Source organism: Bombus bifarius, unplaced genomic scaffold (genome assembly GCF_011952205.1).
Source record: "Bombus bifarius isolate JDL3187 unplaced genomic scaffold, Bbif_JDL3187 scf7180000009772, whole genome shotgun sequence".
Lineage (NCBI taxonomy): Eukaryota > Metazoa > Arthropoda > Insecta > Hymenoptera > Apidae > Bombus > Bombus bifarius.
The window spans coordinates 618,067-643,729 of record NW_022885327.1 but is presented as its reverse complement, the minus strand read 5'-3'; the positions used below and the strand labels follow the sequence as shown (position 1 = coordinate 643,729).

The 25,663-nt window shown below is 31.3% G+C and overlaps 1 protein-coding gene across 2 annotated transcripts in view; it reads left to right on the top strand.

The window, feature by feature from the left end:
• LOC117215700 overlaps positions 1-25,663 on the top strand; it is an 86,385-nt gene that overhangs the window by 44,583 nt on the left and 16,139 nt on the right. For both annotated transcript variants that reach the window (XM_033462102.1, XM_033462104.1), the window contains 2 exons: positions 8,410-8,622; positions 24,310-24,542. In XM_033462102.1, coding sequence (XP_033317993.1) covers positions 8,410-8,622; positions 24,310-24,542 — 446 coding nt within the window. The remainder of the gene's footprint in view (positions 1-8,409; positions 8,623-24,309; positions 24,543-25,663) is intronic.

Sequence of the window (25,663 nt, the reverse complement as noted above, 5' to 3'; positions counted from 1 at the left end):
GCAGTTGGATTATTATTATACTGGGTTGTTATTATGTTTATTACAAAATGTTTTATTATCAGATCTTGTTTTATGTAGTGATCGAGGCCTTTGATGAATTATTGTATTGTGTATTACACTTATTCTTAATTGTTATGTTTGTTCTAAGATTGGACAAATTTAAATAATTGTCGTAAAATGTCGTCATAAATGATTAATGTAAATTAAGCAAAAATTAAGCTTAAATTAAGCAATTAAAAATATTTGTTCTATTAATATAAAACATTCTCTGTAGAAAGAATATCTATAAGGAATAGAGTATGTCGATAATATATTAACAATTAAGTAAAAATTCTATTACTTATATATACAGTATTTTTATATATACAGTACCTTTTCTTAACTTTATTTTATTTTAACATCCTATTACCACAATCATATTTGTTTTATTATTTAACTATTACTTAACAAGTTCAGAATTTTGCTCCTTCGTATTTAGAATATTTTACAAAACTTACACAAAAGTATTTTCTAACATTTTTTTTTATATTAAGTATAAAAAGCTTCCAATCATATTTTTGATATTATGTTCTTGAACTTTCGATATGTATACTGTTACATAACGAACGTGTGTCGTTTTAAGGAAGGAAGATAGACGATTGTATTTATAAATCTTGATTTATTTGAAAGTGATTAGTATGTAAGAACCAGTATGCCACTATGACTGAATTTAGAAAAGCGTTCAAGGAAAACCTTCTTTGTCCCTATATAGCGTTAGCAGATAACATTTCCTTTTTAGATTTCTTTCACGTGCAAAAATAATGATGTTACTTTAAACTACCAATCATACGTTTGGTGTGTTAACAACATAGAAGCAATTCATATAAATTTAAGAATTTACGTGTCAATATATTTCATCGATAATTATAATTTATTTTTATCATTTAGTAAAAATATTACTGTTACGAAGCGTTTAAAAACTTGAATAGAAATTTACAAATCTTCGATGGTAAATCGATTTACTTAAAATGTAGCTGAAAAATCGATATAAAGTATATGCAGCTGAAGAAGATGATATCTTAGAACAGTTATGTATTAAGTTATCATGCCGCAGCTCATAACTGTAGCTATAATTAGATTGTAACTCATCGCTTTTTATCTACGATATTTAAAACTTTAACAGTTAGGAACATGGTATAGTTTGTAGTGTGTAGCAAGTAACGTTATAGCAGACTTGTTTTCTGACTAATATCTTCTGCACAATGCATTTGCTGTCTCATTCATACATCTTCAATTGTTCTGCAAGTATATATTTTAAGGTCGTGGTAACAGATTATACTCACGAATCCGTAAAAATGTCTTGAGACAATGCTAAACAATACTCTGTGATTTAACGTTAAGACATTTACTAAATCTTTTCTATGCATGAAAGAATCGTATCAAATATTTAAGCTACATTTTAAGCAAATTAATCTTTCCAACATATTTATACGTCGTATAAATCGAATATTTTTAATTTATCGAATATTTATCTTAGATATTGTTACTCGTAAGATTATGGCGTTATTCATTTTAGATATCATTACTCACGAAGCTACAAAGTTATTTATTTTATACATGTTTACTTATTAAACTATTAAAGTAAGATCTGAAGTTATTAAAGCATTTTATTTCAAATATTGATACTGAGAAAGTTATTTTTTTATAGGATTTGCAACTTATTATTTTTATATAATACAATCAAAATCTCAATCTCATAATATGTTGAATATCATCAATTTTACGTCTCTACTTCTACATTCGCTACAGACGCCATTAAAGAGATTCTCTTTGCGACACTGTCTACGACTATAATTTCTTGCTGTCGCTTGAATAAATTAGCGACGCCGATTTATAGGGGTCGTCCAGGATTAACCTTGATCGCGTGAAGCAAAATAGGCCTTAAATCTTCTACAAAATATTTATGATTTTTATTCGTCTTCTACAGTTATGATTCATATCGTACTATTATACTAATATGCCAATTTATTAGCATAGTATATAGTAGATATAGTAACATTCCTTTGAAATAATTTTAGTTTGCATGATTTAAGCCGACTTGCTAACTAATTACAAGAATAAACGCTGATCATAGTAATATTCTACAAAATATACACTACCATCTTTCTAAGTTTAAATGAACTTTTATTCTTTTTTCCGTCGTACTTCATTTTAGAAAATTTCATAAATGGAAAGATAGAAAAAGTAAATAAAAAGTAAAAATTATTTACATTTTACAATAATGAATTCATTATTTCATGACATCAATGTCTCTACTTAACATGAAGTTATTTATTAACTTCCAAAACATACATTTTTTTATTATATTTAACATTTTTAGGTTTCAAGCTCTCACGATGGTGAGATATGACATTAGTTTCGCTGGAATAATCGCGTAACTTGTAGTTGCACTTTGTACCAACGTTTCGTAAACATCGTAGTCTATTTCTTTAGGCTAGATCTGAAATTTCTGAGACCTAGTTTCAGGTACACGTGCAGTAGCTACGCGATTGTCCTGTGAAATCAATATCGTGATATACTAAACACATGCATTCACTATCAATTTACATAAAAAAGTCTATCAGAAGATTGACAAGTTGCGATATGATCTTTAATTATAATTCTATTTATAATTGGGCACTAACTGTTAATTAATGTAGGTTTGGGGTTGATAATTAATCGATTCACACAGATTTGATTTTTCTTTCTATATTTCTTCGCCTCGTACAACGCGTATTAATACACTTAGTCTATTAACACGTGGTCGACTTCTAAGACAAAAGAGCGTCGTTAGAAGTCGTACCAACTTAGCTTGTAGTAACCAGCGATCATGCCAACTTAACTTTTCTCAACACTAACTTATTCATTTCGCAAATTTGTGATTTTTTTATCTAAATTAATGCGAAACTACTGTTGGTAGGAAATCGTTATTTTAAAAATAATCAATATCTTATCTATATTTTAGTAGGTATTAAATAAATTCATGTATATTAATACGTTATTGCGATGCGTAAATAAAAATTCCGAGGTATTATATTGTAAACTGTATTTAATTACAGTCACTCAAAAGTCATCGCACATTCCATTCTTATTGAAATAAAATGCCTAAGAATTTTATTGAAAACATAGTACGGTTTATGCCAAGTCGATTAAGGGCTATATTAGTATCATTTTATGAGAAATAAATACGTTAATACGCTTCATAAACATGTTATATAAGCTTTATTTAACCCTTAAATGGATACTGTTACCATTTGGTAGCATATTTATATTTCCTAATACAGACATAACGCTTATTACATTATGTATTCGAATGAAATATATACAATTAAATTAAATTAAATTAAATATACAAATTAACAAGTGAACTACTTTTGTTTTAGATGTTTTAGATTGTTTTGTGTAGATATTATTTTATTATATTATTTATATAAAGAACAAGATTTATACAATATTTTATATAATCAACAAGATAAACAATTGACCACACTTTCGCAGTGATTAGTCTGCTATATATTCTACATATTGTATACATAATTATTTCTAAGTAAAATAATGTAAAAATAAAAATAAAATAATCTTTTAACTGTTTTCTATGGCCTTATAATATAAATTGGCAATTTCAAAAATGTTATTCTATTTGAAAAAATCAAATTTCAAGAATTAAGTAAGAATGGCCCTTCTATAAGATCTATAAAGACTTTTGTAAAAGATTAAAACATAATGTAAGTTTCTAAAGTAGACTAGAATATAAATATCTGACATACAATCGAATATGTAATGAGTATGTAACATAAGGTAAGTTAATTAAAATACATTAGACTATACAACGGGTATGTAGGATAATGTAAGTTTCTAAAATAAATTAGAATGGAGTGGTTGATAATGAAATGAGCCGTTCAGAAACCACATTGATTAACAGCATAAATTGAAATGTACAAGAAAGTGATGATGTTGCAAATGGTATCGTCGTTTCTCAAATCTAGCTCAAAAAATTCACCATTATTGATATGATTTCCTTGTGATGAATGAATTTATGGAATTAGTACGTTTCTCTAAATTAATCTCGAAATTGTCAATAATAAATGAAGAAACTAATAAAAGGTTGAATTGGAAATATGAAAATGGATGGCTGGTTGGCGATACAAGGATTGACCTTGACGGCAATCAGGCACGCGGCAAAAGGGACGATCTCGTTTCGACGCCGTATGTGCGTGGAGGACTTACCGAGATCGAGGCAATGCCAGTTAGCGCCGATAAAATTCTCACGTTACGGTACAGTAAAACTACCGCAAGCCCGGTAACTTCTTCGCGAATGTGCACCGCTCGGCGAGCACAAAAGTTTCCGAACAGCATCTGCGTGCCGTCTGGCTGTTCACCCGTGCAATTTGCCTCACGCCCGACCTTCTTTTTACTTAATGAGAATGGCAATGAGCCGCTGGGATTTTCTCAGAACCTTGTCGCTCGCTCCCTCGTCCTTCGGCCACGGTGACGAGTTAATCATATCTTAAACTTTGTTCGCATTAATTGAGTTACTTGCATTCAGACGACTTGCATGTACTTCATGTTCCCATAAGCAAGTTAAGTTATTTAACTTGAAATCACTTGAGTTTAATCTGATTTGAAGTAGGTGGCTAATAGAAAATGAGCGAATATTAATCAGCCTATAATATGTGTCGAAATGTACCATTTTGATATAAATTATTATAATTAAAATGGAACGATGAAAACAAAATATATAATCATGTTTCTACCTCAATGAAAGTTAACATTAACTTGTAAAAATAGCTAATTGAAATCTATCATTTTTTATGTTGATTCCATTAGTGACGTCGATAATGTGTAAATTGTTATTTAATTCCCTTTTCATCAATAAAGAATTGCAAAATTCATAAATATTCATCTTTCAATTTTTCACTTCTCGACATAAAAGCTTTGATTTCAAAAAGCTTCATTGCAAAACTTTGCTTATTATTATTGTTATTTAGTTTTCTTTTACTCAAAAAATGGAAGAGACTAGAGGAATATTATGCAAAGGTTATAAATAAAATATTTATAATCTCTCTTTTGTTGAAACAGAATTTTTGATTGGAAAAGACTTTGCTGCAAAAGTGTGTAGAAGTAGTTGACTGATCGTATCAGAAAGGTCTTGGAGTACAAAGAACTAACAGAACCTGTACTCAAAATTGATCATACATCTACACAACTAATAACCACAAATGGGAAATTATAAATAACAATATGTTACATAGTTTCTTTCAAGTGAAGGACTTTAACTCTATTTGAGAAGATGGAAAATGGTTTACTTGAAGTCACATAACTTTGTAATTGCTAATTTTGGTTTTCTAAAGCGAATGAGCTGTACATATACTTCATTTTAGGCATCTACATAATTTTTGTTAAACCTCGTTCAGAACAGTCAAGTCACTTTGACAATCGCGGTGGCAATTATATAATTTCAATGGTTTGAAACGAATTTGATTTGATTTGAATTTTTTAATTCAATTTTTTTAGTCTTCTTCTCAATACCAGGGAGAAATTTATTATTTGGAAATATAGGAAAAGAAAGATATTTTTTTAAAACACAGGAATCTAAGCTTCAAGCGTAAATTGAGTGACTGAGTCACTCGAATTCAAGTAACTTAATCTGAACAAGATCGTAGCGTTAATACGATTGGAAATAACGTGTTGTTCAGATTTCCAGCTGTGGACGCAGCAGTGGATCAGCCAGCAATTAGTTCTATTGTAATACTCCTGATTAGTTGTTTTCAATACTAAGGGATAGCGGAGAATGAGACGTTGGACATAAGTATTTGAGAACGCTCGTTAGTATGTAGGACGTTAATTAATAATGTTAAGTAGATCAGAGCATGAGATTGCGAACAAGAAGATTCTCTCTATTTTTAATTCTACTTTCGATGTTTTACTTTGTTTTTGTTCATGGGTAACGTGTATATAGTGTACGTAATTATTCTTTGGGACTATTGGAAATGTTTTCAATCTATCATAAGATTATTACTTATATGAACTTCAATATCAATTTTAGTTTTCATAATGGTGCCATATTGTTAGAGATTTTCAAATAGTGAATTGATTACGATTCATTTTTAATTAAATATTGATTACTTGTAACAATATAATAATATATGGACGAGTGAAATATATTATTAATGATTTATTCGTATCGATGAATTAAATTTTTCGTGCACTATAGTTAAAATTGTGTTTAACTTCTCTTGTTATTACTTATTTGTAACATTTTGTATTTATAGTTATATTTTCTAAAGTAAATGATTATGTTTTAAACATATGACTCCATTTGAAAAATTAAGTTTCACATAGAAACAACTGCATCTGGCACCGCATAAAAAATGTATTCGGTACACTATCGAACTACATTTGGTAGATACTCATATATTACCATGCAGCGTGGTTGGTAACTGATGGTACAAGCACAAAAGGGGCGATTCTACGCGAAAAAAGAAATCGAAAATATAGAATAACAATTTTTCGTTCGAGGCTTTGTTTTCGAGAAAATCGACTTTGAATTTTCGCTCGGTACGCGTGCATTTTATCGCGTCTCGTTATAACGGATCTCACTGTAGATCGTTGTCTCGATGGAAAAATTAAAAACAAAAATTTTTATTCTATATTTTCGACTTCTTTTTTCGCGTGGAATCACCCCCTTTCCGCTTGTACCACCACTTACCAACCATCCTGTATATTACCATTTGTTATTGTTTAAATTCATTATCTAAATTAAACAATATCGAAATTATGTCAACATTCACAAGTTGAATAATTGGAGAAAAAATTGCATACTTGATGAAACGCAATGAGAAGTAGAAAAAGCAAGATCATCAGATCTTTCTTTAGGAGATTGGTTAGTGTATCACAGATCGGTCTCAATTTTAATTGAGCTGCTTATACAGTTGCTACTTTAAGTAATAGATATAATGCAGTGAATAAATGATCTGACAGTCACTCGATAATCGTCAAGATCGATTAAAATCAGGTATAACTAGTTTTAAGTTATACTAGAGCCTGTAGTAATTATGTATGGGTTAATGTAACATTTCGCACATCACAAGCACGTGTTGTAAGTACCGCAATTGGGGCGGGGCACTGTGCAGTGCATAGCATTGAATGCAGTTCGTAACTATGAATGCAGAAACCGCATAGGAGATGCGCAAGAAAAGACTAAACCACTCTTCCTGTCGCGTGTCTCGTGGTTTATTATTTCATCCGGTCGACGAAATCCTTCAATGGAATTTTTAATCTTTTCACACTAGCCTTGCGTGTACTTCACAAATTACTAACTAACTTGATAATGCATACACGTGTTTTCAAAATCGCCCCACTATTCTAGTGCATTGTATCACTCTTACAAAAACACCACAAAAGATATGTTTCTATTATTAATAATTCGTAAAGACAAATTTCTCTCAACGTCTACAAAATTTCCACTCTCAAACTTACTGTATTAAAAATGAAAAACGAAATCCTTATATAAGCAGGTATTAGTTAGGTCAATTTATGTACATAGTTAGTGTAGAGGTTATGTGAAGAGGATGTAGGTGCGTGAGAATTAATGACGAGATTACCCGTTGTTGTAACCGTCGAATATATTTAAATCGATAAATTAATACACAACCGTAAACGTGAGTCGTTGGTACGAAGTATAAATCGCAAAATAAAATCGCGGAATAAATACTCGTAAAGGCTTGTCGCGTAACTTGATAGACGCTCGTAAGATACTCGGAAATACTCTCGATGCTGTTAGATACACGATATGTACTGTCGTTCGCGATCGTGTTCGTTTGTTTATACTGGCCGGGGAGAGTCGGAAAATTGAAATTCGTCTTGATTCGACGGTTGCATGCAGCGGTGACGTTGTTTTTGCCCGGAGTTTATTTGTCGTTATGTTTCATGCGTCAAGGTTAAGTCAATGTCCCGAGGCAAAACAATAGCACGAGTCGCTCTCGGCTCGCGTCATCCCTTGACTCCTGTGCCGCTACATTAGTATTGAAACAGAACACTTATGAGCACATTAACATTATACGTCTTTCGTCAGGGGATTCATTCTCAACCTTAAAATAAATTTTCGAACTTTTTGCTAATATACAAAATGAAATTAAGTGAACAACGACTAAATAAAAAATTGAATTTAAATTCGTTCCTAACATCTTTTTTTTTATTTATTTATTTATTTATTAAAATTGCAATCAATTCTCGCGTTGAGAATTTTCAGTAATTTTTCTGGCGTGGCGCAGTGACATGGCTGATTATTTATAATAAGTTAATACTTATTATAGATAAGTATAATTTATAAGTAAGTGTTATAAATAAGTGAATTTCCTAACATCTAGCATCCTTTTCTTTTGATTACAGTGCTAAATGTTGCCGGAGGTAAAGCTCCTATGCAATCAAGCAGCTCAGATGGTGGAATTCCGCAGCGTGCTGTTGATGGCAGCAGTGGACAAATTTATACCCCTCAAACTTGCACCCTTACAAGACCAGAGCACAGGCCGTGGTGGTACGTGAACTTGCTTGAACCATATATGGTGCAACTCGTGCGGTTGGATTTTGGCAAACCGTGTTGCGGTAAGTACTATAAAAGTCATCTTTGTATTAACATTTATTTGTGCGTTGTCGACTATTACTTATAACATTAGCATTTCTAGTAATCAATGAGCGATTACTTTTTATTATTTCATAGAATAATAAATTCTGTCGATGTTTAATATTTTTAGAAAGATTTGTTTGTTTCTAGTTATTTGTTTAGCTGCGTCATTGATATATGTAATATATCGTTAGTGACATAAAACATAAATATATTTCTATGTTTTCGAGAATATCAATCAGGTATAAATCTAGTGAGATTTTTAATTTCGTGCATAATATGTGCCTTCATTAACAATAATTACTAGAATATTTGCAATGTAACAGCAAAGAGATGTTCCACTATTTATTCACGTTCATTGGTTTCGGTTTATATCAAGATCATCTCTTATTGTTAATGTAGAGACAAGATGCTAGTTGAGGCCAAGTTCTATTCTTGTCCTTGATTGATGCTCATTGTGAGTTATGTTTCTCGTTTTTAAACGGAAGATTTCAATCGTTATGTTTTGTATTTTATCTCATGAATCGAGTTTTATAAAACATAAAAATTCTTCCTGTTACTATAAAAATCCACAAAAATCCCTGTACAACTTCAAGGATCCCAACATTTTTAATTTTATACAAATGAAATTTCAAATTAATATATTTTGATACGAATAATTGTTTTGTCTGAAAAAAGTTGTTTCATTTATTTATTTCACTATACGAAAATCTAATAAACCTGGTTGAAATTTACTAATCAACAAATTGAAATATTAAAGTATCTTTTTCTATGAATTCCATCGAAGTAGCCCTGCAACTGTAAAGAAATTGTGACTTGTGCTCTACGAAACATATATATGTTTAAACTTGTACGATAAACTTGTACAATATAAAAATAGATTTTTCATGTGTCATATTGTATAAATATTAATGTTTATATATATGTCGGAGATGAGGGGACATCGGGGCCTTTCTTTTGGAATTTTTGGGAGGATTCCAATACTTTGGTCTAGATTATTTATTATAGCTGTACTTTTTTTTTTTTTTTTTTTTATTTATTTGTTGAAATTACAATCAATTCTCGCGTTGAGAATTTTCAGTAATTTTTCTGGCGTGGCGCAGTGACATGGCTGGTAGCTGTACTTAAATGATAAAACTTAGAAAGAGTTGTTATGATTCAATCCTATTATGTTTGCCCGAGATTTGTGACGATGGGCTTGGGCTCGTGGTGACACAACTGGTCGCCGAACGTAGCCACGGTCACGGGATGAACGTTTTTACCTAACAGAGAAGTGCCAATATTGTGGGACACGCGTTGTATTAACAATCAAACCCCGGGCAGGAGCAATGTCAGCTCTACGCGGGTCTGCCTAGCAACGGCGGCTGGAATTTTGTTGGTGTCCCCGGCCAATCTGCAACGAACAAACGCGATCGTAAGGAGAGGAAAATTTCCATCAGTCTTTTATTCTTGCGATCACCTTGGAGAGTTTGCACATCGTTTTTACGTGCATTATTACACCGAGCGTCACAGCAAACGTTACTTTGTGCTTCAAAATATATTCTACGTTTAACAAAGAGTTAGCCCGTTGACCGTGGATTCGTTATTGAACTTAAGAACATTGTCACTAACATCTCGAGTGTTTAATCACCACGGTTATTTGTCAAACTTTGTAAAAATCAATGTTTATACCAGTAAATATAATCTCTACCGTATAACAACGATGGCTAGTCCGAATGAAGATTCGTTACACGCCCATAAACCCAACGACAACCCGACATATATATGTCGGAGATGAAAGAACATCGAAGCTTCCCGTTTGGAACTTCGGGACAATCCCCTAACACCGTAATCTAGATTCTATAATAGACGTAATTAAACAATTGTCGTCTTTCGATCCGATTGTATTTGTTCGAGATTTGTGATAATGAGCTTGGGCTCGAGGTGACAGCCAGTCGCCGAACGTAGTCGCGGTCACGGGATGAACGCTTTGTCTAACAAAGGTACGGAGTAATTCTATAGCTCTCCTTAAAAGAAATATTTGTAGCGGCACGCGACAGTAAACATTCCAACGGTTTCTGTCCCGTGGCTCACCACACGCAGATCCTATTCTTCGGGTATGATGGTTACCAGATGCCGACGCGTCTCCACAGTACGTGATCAGCTAGCCCGAGGGCCGTTATAAACACTAAGATCTAGTTACCTAAAGTTCTTCAAACAGACAAACAGTCTTTGTCCCAACTACGTGAAAATAGAGGAGACCTATTTTTCAACGGACGACGTCTCCCACTAGCAACTTTCCCTCGAGGGCGGCTAGCATCTTTTTCTAACCACCCATGTGGAGATTGACCAATTAGCAGCAACGCCAATTTCCCTTACTTTCTGAACGAAGGCTTTTCTCGACGAATCCGATGATCTCGTGTCCTTGGACACACCCCATTATAGTTTTCCTCTGTGGCATCATTGGGACGGAAAGTCATTCTCTCGTGAGGTCGTATTAGCAAGTTACTTAGTGTCTGTACGCTCGGTGGATATTCCCCGTAGATATTGTGAGCATGTTCATCTATCATCCCGTTGACCGCAGATTCGTTATTGAACCTAGGATCATTGTCATTAGTTTCTCGAGTATCTAATTACCACGGTTACTTGTCGAATTCTATAATAATCGTATTTGCACTAGTAAATGTCTTCTCTATTGCATAACGACAACGTGTAATCCGAACGAAGATTCGTTTCACGCCCCTAACTCTAATTCTACTGTAAACCCGACATATATATATCAGCAATGAATATATAAAACAATACATAAAAGACACAGACATAGACATAGAAATTTATAAAGTATTCACAAATGACTGACACTTATGACCACATAAAAATGTGAAAGCAAAACAAGAACGAGGAAAGGCAGTAACAAGTAATACGTACCTATTAGTAGTGGACGAAAATTAGATTAGCAATAAACGATTTAATATGCGTGTTTCCTCGTTTCACCGTTAAGTTAAACGTTTTCTAAAGTTTTCTCTAAAAATAAGAGAATTTCTAAGTAAAAATAGAACGCGAGTAAGCAGTAAAGGTTTGAAGACTATATCAGAGTTAAGAATAAATCACTTTGATGAATCGTTAGTGAAATGGATCAGAAGACGCAGAGAGCTGGTACTTTAGGCGATCTACCGGACAGTAGAGTTTAATCCTTCTAATACGATGGAACGCCACTTTCATTTCAATGACGCGATCTCCCGGCTTTCTATCGATAAACCGGCATCGCCAGCCAATTACGGGGTAATAACGGCGCTTTGTGAGCGAAAATTTTCGCGATCCAATACTCTGAAGGCGAGCGTAATAACGAACAAGGCGAGCATGAAATACACCGTTAGCGTAAACGCTGCGGCAGATCGACACTTTCATTCATGCCGATGTAGATTTTATCTTTTGCTACAATTTCCAGGCCATTGTACCTTGCTACAGGTGTGATTATCGACCCTCCTCGAATTCAGAAGTTATTATACTACGACGATATATCTACGTAGTATTGTAGTAGTATAGTAATATGATTGAAATGTTATTTAATTAAAGAAAAATATATAGTGGTTTCTTTCCACTTTTTTTTTTTAGTTCTTATGTTGCAAAACTGTAAATTGTACTGTAGTAAAAGCAATAACATATCTTTTGGTTTTAAGAAATTATGGACGTTATAGAATTAGCTACTATATTTTATTTTTATTTGAAGAAATAATTATTTTATTTTTATGTTATTTAGGTTTCATATTTATATATAGTCATAATTGATAATACTTTATGTAGACTACATTGTTTGGAATTTATATTTCTTTCTTATTTCGTTATTTATGTTTCCTTAGATTTTCAAATTTTACTTTTATTCATTTTTTTCCAAATATGTACTTACATACCGCTGCTTTTGAATTTGTTTTGAGAAAGTGGATTTGACATGTAAATATAAAGATTTGATGGAAAATTTGATAAAATTGATAGATATTAGTTCTTATTATCTTCCTCAAAGTTATAAATATTTTCGTGAATATTTTGAAATGTATTTATTTTCTATATCATTATGTTTCTTGAAAGTTATATATATCGAGCTATTTATGCCTTTCAACTACAGATTTACATATTTTTCAGCATTATCATATTTGGTTCTGTTATTCTATCATGATTGTATCATTTTATCAATCTGTTTGTAACGGTATATAACGGTATATATATAATCCTCTTTCATAGGAGAGAAAGAATCCAAATATACACAATACAAGATCAAATTTTCTGAGAAAAAGTCTGTAATATGTATGCGAGTCATCATACATGAGTACATCATAAATGCGAATTCGTTTTAGTAAAACGTAAAAATTTTTATTTCATTTTAATATTTTCATTTCCTTAAAATTATTGTATCCGCAATATAATATTATTGACTACTATTTTCTTTATTCATGATTAATATTTACATATCATCGTTCGAGTAAATTAGAAGCCACGCGTAAAATCAGGGCGAAATGCCATAATTTTAATATTTTTATTTCCTTACAATTATTCTACCCGCAATATAATATTGTAATATCGTAGAATAGCTTTGATTGGAGATCGGCTGAAATTAGAAAACACCGTGTACGCCGTCTTTTTGTGGTTTGTTTACATCCAAGAGCGCCTAGTAACAGTGACGCGAGAAAAGATAAGCAGCGTCAAAACAGAAGTACGGTTTCATATTTCAAGGAGTGGCAATCGAGAGGCCAGAGTATGTGAGCCGAAAAGTGTGTGTGTGTGTGTGTGCAGGACCGAGCAGGAATGCATTGGCGAGGGTCAGAGTTGATCGAGACGTCGAAACATAGAGTCGTTAGAATTGAGTTGCGAGTGTTGTCGAGTGTTAGAGTTGCTAGTGAGAGAGAGAGAGAGAGAGAGAGAGAGAGAGTTACCAAATAGTTGTCAAGTTATTTGATGTAAATACGAGCGTTGCATTTAGTTTTCCTGTTAATCAAACATCGTTTCTCTGTCTAACTAATATCTGTATTTTCAATCCATTATTAATAAATTATAATTAATCGGACGAAATTACACCTTTAATATATTCCGATATTACAATATTATTGACTACTATTTTCATTATTCATGATTAATATTTACATATCATCGTTCAAGTAAATTAGAAGCCACACGTAAAATCAGGGCGAAATGCCATAATTTTAATATTTTTATTTCCTTACAATTATTCTACCCGCAATATAATATTATTGACTACTATTTTCATTATTCATGATTAATATTTACATATCATCGTTCGAGTAAATTAGAAGCCACGCGTAAAATCAGGGCGAAACGAATGTGCCAATTTCAGTGATAGGTAATAAAACGAAATAAAGTATGCAAGGCAGCGTTTCAAGTCACAATTACTCCCGAACGAATTAACATGTATGCATAAAGAATAATTGGTCAAAGGAGTGATGCATTGTTTTCTAGCAATAAAAAGTGAAAACACTCTCGCTATCACACTGGAAAGTTTCTAGAACTTTTCACGTACCAATAATACTTACGGTCAATAATAATAGAGTAAACGAAGGAAGAAAAGAAAAATGATGTGCGGATTTTACGGCCTCATTTAAAAGACACGATATGATTTTACGTTTCGATTGTTACCATTGATCGCATCGACACACTTTTTAAGTAGAAAGTGCCAATTAATTACCGTAAAATACCTTTTAGTAGTATTCCGACTTTATTAAATATTGCAAGGAAATTATTTTATCTTTTGCAATTCTTGTATATGTATTTAACTTTTAACAATGTATGTTTCAAACATTTAAATTACTTACTTTATATTCAGAGCTGTATTTTTAATATTGCCATTTCTCTGTTATACGTTTGTTCAATTGTCAATTGCCGATGAATTGAATATTAACTGCTAATTAAACAATTTAAACTCCCTAGAATAAATTTTAGTCAAACTATTATTACGAATATTTATCGTAATGTAAAACATTTAATGCAAAATGGTAAAGCGTAACATTATCTCAAATCATTCTAGTCACCTTAAATTAGATTAAAATTTCTAAAGTTCTTTTTTAGTTTTCAGTAAGTTATTTATCTTTCTTTTAAAAATCTTTGATGCACGGTTTTGTTCCGAGGGAAGGGACACCTCGATTTGCTCAACGAACTTTCGGTTTCTCTAAATTCCGACTTTATTAAACTATCATTAACTTTATTGCAAAATGGACTCGTTACAATTTTTATAAAGTATTCCAGCGTCTTTTATTACGTAAACTATATTACACTTGAGTTTATAATGGACGACTATTGACCATTACATGCTGATTTTCGTTAGAATATTGCCAGAAATTTCTTTTACGACGGTTCATTAGACTTTTACGATCCCGTTTATTATTTTCTTGTTGTACAAGTTCCGCAATTCTGTCATGGCAAAGAGTACATTTGCTTATGGTTAAATGTAATATAACCGAGTCTATATAACCGATCAAACAAGGGAGACTTTCACCGTTAAACAAAATGCTTGATAATAGCGCCAGACGCGCTGTTTATACGGAAATAAAGAGTGAGAGTAGCCACTCTATTATTCTTGGAAGGAATTCGCTGCACTCTTCCTCAAAAATAATTTTCATCCTTTCACGAAGTAACAGTCCGTGCATTGGACGTACTGCATTGTATAATAACGAGTTATAGAAGTTTTATCAACGATTAAACGTAGTTTATGGAATTATTTGAGATTTGCTACCTGTTTTCTGTTTGCTTGAAGTAGGTAATACGTATTTTTATATTTTATATTTTGATTTATAATTTACATTTGATATAAAGTTTGTATCTTATACAGTTTATATTTTATATATATAAAAATATTAATTTAATATTAATTATATAATATTAATGTTATAAAATATATATTATAAAATAATATTAATTATATATTAAAATAAGAAAAAAATATCATGTTACACTATAACCTCCGCTTGTGAATCGCTTGTAAATAATAAAATATAAAATTATAGGAGTTTGGAAGAAAATTGAAAGCTTCTTAAAGAATATGATAAGTCATAAATTAATTATACAGTTAAAAGTACATTATTTATATTGGAAGCATAATCATAATGCAAATATTTCATTATATTCAGTATAAGCTCTGTTTTATTATCGATAATCAATATACAGGGTGGTTGGTAACTGGTGGTACAAGTGGAAAGGGGGCGATTCTACGCGAAAAAAGAAGTCGAAAATATAGAATAAACATTTTTCGTTTGAGGCTTTGTTTTCGAGAAAATGGACTTTGAATTTTCGCTCGGTACGCGTGCGGTACGTTATAACGAATCTCACTGTAGATCGTTGTCTCGATGGAAAAATGTAAAAAAAAGAAAAAAAAATTTTTTATTCTATATTTTCGACTTTATTTTTCGCGTAGAATCACCCCCTTTCCGTTTGTACCATCAGTTACCAAGCACCCTGTATATTTATTTAAACACATACATATACAACGTAATGTAATACATATTCTTATACAATTGTATCTCGTATTTTCTTTCATACCACATTTACAATTTTAACTGATTAGTCTAATAAATAAATATTATAACTGGAGTGAAATGAGGAAACCATTTCGAATTTAATAAGTTCGTTCCACTACTTCCTTCAATAAAGCAATCGAGTATATTATTTCATTAAGTTACAAAAATGCCATTCATGCAGGCAAATATGCTACAAAAAATCCAATACCTTGTTTATTTAACATTTAAATACTTTTTTATTGATCATTGATAAAACCTGCAATACATTTTTTTTATTATTATCGTAATTAGAATTATTTTGGTTTCTAAAACCAAAGAATAGTTGATTTGAAGAAAGAAAGTAACATGCGATGACAGAACTGACGACCATAGGTGTTCGCTTTATGAAACAATTTTATTATCTGGGAAGTTTTCTATCTTCTGATTGTGTAATTTTTAAGCTACATATTACGAAATTTTTCTATTTTAAAAGCGTAGATATTATCAAATTAGAAATTTCAGAAAACATATACCAGCCTTAATTTTTATAATTGTCCTGATTAATTTCACCAAGATCAACTATATACTTAATTGTAAGATGCGTCTCATAAGTTTCTTAACGAATAACATAAATTTGCAATTGTTTACTTGCAGAAAATAATTGCAAGTTTTTAATTGTTAATTTGTATTTATATCTTAATAAGATTCACATACAGCCAATCACAAAAGTCTACATACATCTATCTTTGGCGATTTCATGAATGCCAAAAAGATTGTAGATTTATAACGTATATAAAATATAATATTATATGATGTGTATTAGACATTCTTGTAAAATTATATTTTGGACCCTTTTACTTCCTTTTTTAATTTGCGATATAAACGTGTCTGAGCTCAATCAATGTAGACTTTAATATCAAAAAGGATACAAAAAAGATAAACAGATGTAGAATATAACAAATATTCAAAAAATAGATATAGAATAATTTATAAAATAATTAGAATAGAAAAAAATTTTTTTTTTTAATTTTTCCACCGAGACAACGATCTACAGTGAGATCCGTTATAACGAGACGCGATAAAGTGCACGCGTACCGAGCGAAAATTCAAAGTCGATTTTCTCGAAAACAAAGCCTCGAACGAAAAAGTGTTATTCTATATTTTCGACTTCTTTTTTCGCGTAGAATCACCCCATTTCCGCTTGTACCACCAGTTACCAACCACTCTGTATATTTCAAATTTAAAGGATATGGATATATTTTTTACGTCTGCCAGGGTCTAAAGACTGGCTCAGACACGGCTTTATCCCAGTAGCAAGCAAAGCAGAATATAGACCGTTGACTTTGGAGAACTACCGATAAAATATAGACGAAAGCGACGTTTTTTGATGAATTATCCGCAGTGAAACAGCGCCACTTGATTAAAGCTACTGGCCATGTCTGAGCCAGTCTTGGATCTCTAACGAGCATCCAGCAAAATGCCCTCGATTATACTTTCGTTGCTTTCATTATGCATGCAAAAATCGCGTGTTAGCCTAACAGATAGGAACCCGATGCTAAAGGCGTTCCTCTTAAAAGTGATCTTCACGATTCAGCTAGCACTCGTACGTGACGATAATCTTCGTGTTTCGCCAGTAAACGCGCATGGGGCGTAATTAAATTGATTGATATTTTACACGAAGCGGCAACTTTCTCGCGGTCACGTACCGATAAGAAGCTGTTAGCAGAGCATTTTAATTACGTTGGAGATCGGTTATCGCTTGCCACTGGCCAACTCGCTCGTGTTTCCGCCAGAACAGAGAGGAACACGATGCCATTGCTCTGGCATAACTCATTGGGAATCGTGTGTGTTTTTGCGTTGGCGAATACGAAACGAACGACTTCCTTGACGATAGACACGAAGAAGATTCGTTTTGGAATATAAAGCACGAGTAATGTACAGTAACTCACGAAAATATTCTAACAATCCTAACGCTTGCAAACACCGTATATGAATTTATTACGTGTATTATATGGAACATTTTGAAATTCTATTTGTATCGTAATGAGACATAATTGTCATAGTATTATAGAGTTAGAATTTGAGACTAATCTGGAAATATACAGGGTGGTTGGTAACTGGTGGTTCAAGCGGAAAGGGGGTGATTCTACGCGAAAAAAGAAGTCGAAAATATAGAATAAAAATGTTTCGTTTGAGGCTTTGTTTTCGAGAAAATCGACTTTGAATTTTGGCTCGGTACGCGTACACTTTATCGCGTCTCGTTATAACGAATCTCACTGTAAATCGTTGTCTCGATGGAAAAATTTAAAAAAAAAAGAAAAAATTAAAATTTTCCGCTTGTACGACCTTTCCACCTGTACCACCAGTTACCAACCACCCTGTATATAAAGGTTACAAAATCTTTATCGCGAATAATTAGTAAAAAATGAGCGTGCAGTATGTAAATAGCGATTTTAAACGTATAACTAATGGTAAAGATTAAATATCAAGACTTACTTAAATGTAATGGATAATTTTGATTGTTTCAATAATTTTCTAAGCTTAGTAAAATTTATGTTTGCAATAAATATCTTATCTATAGCTATACATACCTATATTTTCAGATTTTCTTTAAACTATATTAATGTGCTCATAATTGTTTAATCGTATAACGTCGTATGTCAAACTCCTTTATTTCAATCGTTTAATCGTCAAGTCATAAATAAAATAGAGAAATTTCTTCTAAATTGGTGGAAGAGCTATCATAATTAATCCCAGTAATGTTATCTGAAGTCGGTCAGCACTTTGACGAATTATCTATTTTGTTTTAATACGCCATGAATCAGGTTTTGAATAAATAATTTGTATGTTAGATGGTATTTATCTATTGATTGCACAAGCAATGGTAAATGTTGCTTTTGATCCGTAGTTTGCCATTAATTCATACATTTTAGTAACATTCGTGTCATTATTAAAACAAGTCGACCAAAGTGTCCACATACAGTGGTTCACGAAAATATCTGAACACTTACGAAAACATTTTTTGAATATATTTTATATTATGTGAAAGATTCTAAAATTTCATTGCTAGCTATTGGTAAATTTTCAAACGAATCTGAAAATGTACAGAGAAATTAGCAAGCATACGCTTCGCAAAGATCACCAAAGTATTCGAAAAGTCGGTTATTCATTATTAATAAGCCACAACATTAAATGAGATCATCTAACTTTTTAGTAGGCGAATATTTGCAGCAAATAATCTGAGATTTCTATATACATTTTCAAATTGATTCCAAATATTGTCTGCATGGCCATCGATAGTTGTGTCTCGTGTTTCACCACGGTACGAATAAAACTTCAAAGAATTTTGTATAACACACCTGCAATGTGTTCATACAAATTTTTACAGTAAATGTTCCAATATTTTTATGAGCCACCGTAGACCTTGCTTTCCTTAATAGCAAATAAATTAATTAAAAAAAGATTGGATGGTGTATGAAATTTTAACGATGATCGATTTAGAACGATTATAATAAATTTATTGATTATTGGATTTTATTTGATAATCTATATGGTTAGTGCTTTGTCTTGAAATTAAGCGAATTAGTAAAAGAGAAATTTGATTGATTTCATATTCTATCGGTATAATGGTCATAACACATAGCACATTACGAGTATACATAAAATAAATAAAATAATCATAAATGTTCATATACTTTCGTGAGCTACTGTACGCGAGTTTGAATACTTCGAGACACACGGGTATTTCAAAAAATAAAAAAAGCGAACTCGCAAAAGGTGAGTCGCGAAAGATTGCTCATGTTTTTGCGTTGGAGAATGCGAAACGAACGACTTCCTTGTCGATAGCTATGAGCAAAAAAGGAATTTCTGAGGTGAAGGCTGTGAAGATTGAAAATTGAAGATACAAAGTACTTATTTGTGATGTATGGGTATGCACTATGTACACGCTCATTAAGGACATATTCTGTTCTTAATAAAGTTTCAATATAGTTTAATATGGATTATACGAACTTTAAATTACATACCTCAATTATGCTTTATTAATTTATTTATCATATAAAGTATCAGGGTAAATATTTCTTTATATGTTTTAACCATTAATTAACTATTTCCGATTTTGAAGCAAATGTAATAACTGTATTAAAATTTTTAAGTGGAAGTGACATGTATATTTAAGCCTTTCACTGAGTAATAAAATAACGAAGAATTTAGGATGAATTTAGGAACAAAATTTTAGGAACGGTTTAGAAGAATTTAGATCTACGACGTTGTGGTTTCTTCTATTTATATCAGATGCGAAAAACATGTGCTTTCAACGTTTTATTCGAGATACATAGATATTAATTTGCAATACATATGATGACATGTATAATATGAAATTTTTAATACTATAATATATGTTAAGAAAAGAAAGATGTTAAAAAAATAAAATCATGGAATATAGCTTATAAAAGGTCACATTTTGATATTGACAAATACAAAGGCAATTACTTCATCGATAGCAAGAGCGAATTGTTTGGAAAAAAGTGAATTCGTTTCGAACAAAAGTTTACGTTTGTTAAAGAGAAGTTTGTTGAAAATTTCTTTTCATTTGTTTTATATTGAAGATTGTGATTAATAGAATTATATACCTATTTATATATACATTATATAGACTAATAGACCTGAAGTTCACTATCAAATCTTGAACCATCTGCTCTAAAATATTTTTACATATACAGAGTGGTTGATAACTGGTAGTACAAGCGGAAAGGGGGTGATTCTACGCGAAAAAAGAAGTCGAAAATATAGAATAAAAATTTTTCGTTTGAGGCTTCGTTTTCGAGAAAATCGACTTTGAATTTTGGCTCGGTACGCGTGCACTTTATCGCGTCTCGTTATAACGGATCTCACTGTAGATCGTTGTCTCGATAGAAAAATTAAAAAAAGAGAAATTTTTATTCTACATTTTCTACTTCTTTTTTCGCTTGTACCACCAGTTACCAACCACCCTGTATAAAATATGAAATTTTTATTTTTGATCGAGAACGTATAATCAGAGAATTATAATCGAATTAATACTCGACCTGATAGATACAACGTATGCAACGTGCATGGAGTGTATGGTGTTTTTCTTCACTTTTCTAAAAAAGTGGTATATTTTGAACAGAGATCGCTTTATACGTGTGACGTATATGTAATACCGTTTAACTCGTATAGATCATGCGCGGAAAAGTACGAAAGATTTGAGCTATAAATATTTTTAAATTTTGACTGGGACTTTTTTGGATTAGATTTAAGTTTATTTTTTGTTACGATACTGGCGAACGTAAGAACACTTTCTCGTAGAAACAAGGAAATATTGAGTAACATTAATTGAAAGATCTGAGAGAAAGATCTTCTAGGTATATAGGTATGTATAAAATCAATTATCTTTTCACCGACTTTCCCTTTTTTAATTTTTTAAGTAGATTCAGATTTGTATGCAATTTACCATTATCACGTATAAGTATCAATCACCTATTAATCTATCTATCACAACTCACTAATCAATTCACTTACGAAACCTCCACACTAATAATAATTTTCTAATTATAAAACCTGTTTATTCCGCGTTTTTATAACGTTATGTCTTCTTTTTAATTATCTTTTAAATCCCATTTTTAGTTTTTTGCGTTTGTTTGAAATCTTTTTCTAATATATAAAGCACTTTGATAACAATCATATTTTTTTAATTTCCTGTTTTGTTTGATTGTTCAATTTATTTGATTTCTTGCAGGCAAAGTTACACTTTTGCATTAGAAATCACTTCCTGTTATATCTGCTACAGACTGTTTACAACAGAAAGTTACAAAAATAAATTAAAAGGCTAAAATTGAAGTTTTCAATTATAGTTCTGCTTATCCAAAGCTTATTATCTGCGTGTATAATGCTTATAGAAATTCTACAAATTATTAGCTCTGAAAAACGTAATAGGAAATTTTATTAACGATATTTTATTTTATCTATTAATTCCTAATTATCTATTTATCATACACTTTTATCAGTTTCACACATTCAGCACTCGTTTATTTTAATAAAAGTATGAGAGATCGTCCCTGAAAAAATGTTTGATACATATTTTTTGTATCAATAACATGCAGAACGTGTTAAAAACCAGAAGGTAGAAGAATAAATTTGCTTTAAATCTCATATTGTAGAATGAGGATCCAAAAATTTTAAAAACAAAATTCTACAAGCTATCATTTATATAAGTAATATATCACAAATTTGAATTATTCTGATAGCTTTCCTAAATGTTAATCCATCCTCGCGTAAATTTGCATATACGTAGATGTGTATTTTTCGAATGTGACATGTTGTAGATTTTTTATCTATTTTTTTATGAAGAATCGCCTACTGCTCGCCTGTAAAATACTTTAGTCGCAACCTGTATGCAAATAAATCAGGAACAAAATAAAAATACAAGCGAAATATTAATGTAAATATAAATTTATATTTATAAAATCGGAGAAAAATTTCAGAACAAATTTTTTTATCTTTATTACATTACATTCTATCTGATCCACGCTAAATTCAACAATCGCCTTCAAATAAGTGACACACGCGTGTAAAGGCCCTAATTTCAACGCAATTTAATACACTGTACGAATTAATTTAAATTATTATTAATATTAAGAATATTGTATATAAGCATAAATATATAAAAATAAGTATATTATTTCATAAGTACACAATTATACTGACACATAAATAAATGAGCATATGAACATGTAAATAAATATATATTAAACAAATTCAAACAAGCGGAAACTATCGCTGCAGCGATGCATCGTTAGAAACGCGATTTCTAATATCGCGGAATGACTCGAGAAGTTTCTCCGGCTGGATACTTTTTTATGTAAACAAGAAATTGTCGCCATTTCGAAGACGATTACAAGGGACAAAACGTGGAAAGCATGTAATTGGAGTTGGTGGCTATGAACTCGGCGGCGACTTGACCATCTGGTCACACCTGAAATGTTTTCCAGGTCGGAAGATGTAGTCCTTACTGAGCACCGGATTATTGCAGATGATTTTATCCGTTCAAATGCAATTGCCGCGACAGGATAGCAATTTGAGACGCCAGTGAAAGCCTAGATCGATGCGAACTGCATTCTACTAGATTGTTTCTGAAGTATCCTCTTCAGTAATATAATACAACATATTTTATTATCTTAATACCAGGGTATTCTTCTTCCGTGTTTGATCGATGGAAGCTTGTGAGTAGAATCGAGTTTATCGATAGAAATAAAAGGGTTATTTTCTGTCTATTCGTTCTAGTCGATTCTAGTCTTTTATTTATCGTATTCTGCATTACTACAATGTAGATATTTCAGTTACGAAATAATTTCAAAACTTGAAATTTCAAGCGATCATTTTCTTCCACATTTAGATAAAGGCAAATTTATCTCGCCAGTGGAAATAATTGTTCTTTGTATTATGGAAGTTTTAATTTGAGGACATTAGATTCTATCTAATGATTTTGCCAATTTATGATTTTGAGTCACTGTAATAAAAGACTGTGTTTTAATGGAATATTAATATAGGAATATTTATAACAAAAGGAAATCGAGCGTTTTATTTAAATCGAATTAAAATACCGATAGGATACTAATATATTAATATATAGCAATCGTCATATTTTTGCTTCTCAAACACTTTTTCTATCGTTAGCAATTACGATATTTGTATTTAATTACGATCACCACACTCACAGAAACTAAATTTAGGTACTTTTAATAAGCAATAATCGAACGTACAAATAAATTAATAATTTAACATTATTATTCAAGTGACTGAAAAGAATACATGAATTTCCATAATAATGTCAAAAAATTATTTAAATAACAATAAAAATAGTACGTAAAATAAATCTAAAAGTACGCAAAGCGCATTAATAAAAAGGTTCCCCTAATTTACATTTTCGAAGAAACTGATATTTCAATGAAAAACTCGATCTTTTATATATGTATTTCATTTTATACATGTATGTATGTATTAAATCAAATATCAATAACTCACTGAAGATATTGTTATACACAAATAACAGTGCTGTATTCGCTTCCACCTTCGATTGCTTTTAAATTGTCGAGAAATACAATTTCTGAATCACTTTCTATCACTCGTAACATATTAAGTTCAAATTTTTCACACGTTCTCTGATTGCAGGTGATGGTATACCCGGAACAATTGTTGTTCGTGTCGGAAACAATCGGCCGGACTTGGGAACGAATCCAATTTGCAATCGTTTCACCGGTCCCCTCGAAGAAGGGCAACCTCTTTTTTTGCCCTGTAATCCGCCTATGCCTGGAGCTTTCGTTTCCGTACACTTGGAAGCAACTACACCGGCACCAGTTCCAGTGCAACTTTCATTGTGTGAGGCCTTCGTGTACACTGATCAGGTACGATCAATTTGCTGTACCTGTTCCAAACGAATAAAATTATCTAAGTCTAAATATAAATAGCTTTGTTGTAAGTCACATAATTTATACAATGTATACAATATGCAAAAGATATATAAAAATTACGTATAATAATTATTATAATATTTAGTAGGTGTAATAAATCTCCACGTAAGTTCAATTTTTTAAATTGTGTTCATAAAAGTATAAACTTTCGTGAAACTTCCCCTTAGTTGCCTTTAAATAAATAAATTTGGAATTCATGAATGTGAATTATGTTTACTACAGAAAGGACTAGTTAATATGACCTTCAATTGTTAAAAATGGATAATCAGGTTTCAAAGAATATCACATTTCAAAAGACACTTTATACAGGATGGTTGGTAACTGGTGGTACAAGCGGAAGGGGGGTGATTCTACGCGAAAAAAGAAGTCGAAAATATAAAATAAAAATTTTTCGTTTGAGACTTTGTTTCCGAGAAAATCGACTTTGAATTTTAGCTCGGTAAGCGTGCACTTTATCGCGTCTCGTTATAACGGATCTCACTGTAGATCGTTGTCTCGGTGGAAAAATTAAAAAAAAAATTTTTTTTCTATTCTAATTATTCTATAAATTATTCTATATCTATTTTTTGAATATTTGTTATATTCTACATCTGTCTATCCTTTTATAACCTTTTTGATATTAAACTCTACATTGATTGAGCACAGACACGTTTATATCGCAATTTATATCGCAAATTAAAAAAGAAAGTAAAAGGGTCCAAAATGTAATATATATATTAAAAAAAGAAGAAATTAAAAAAAAATTTTTATTCTATATTGTCGACTTCTTTTTTCGCGTAGAATCGCCCCTTTTTCGTTTGTACCACCAGTTTCCAACCACCCTGCATAAAATGTCTTTTGAAATGTGATATTCTTTAAAACCACCCTGTATATACCTTATTTATCATTTCTTATACATATTTTGACAATGTAACTCATTTTGCAGATATAATCAGTATTTTAACACTTTCTACTAATCAGAACGAATCAGTGTTATTAGAAAAAATTGAGTTGTAAGATTTTTATATTGACTTTTATACCGAGTATTCTTTTCTTACGTGTATATTCTTCTTTAT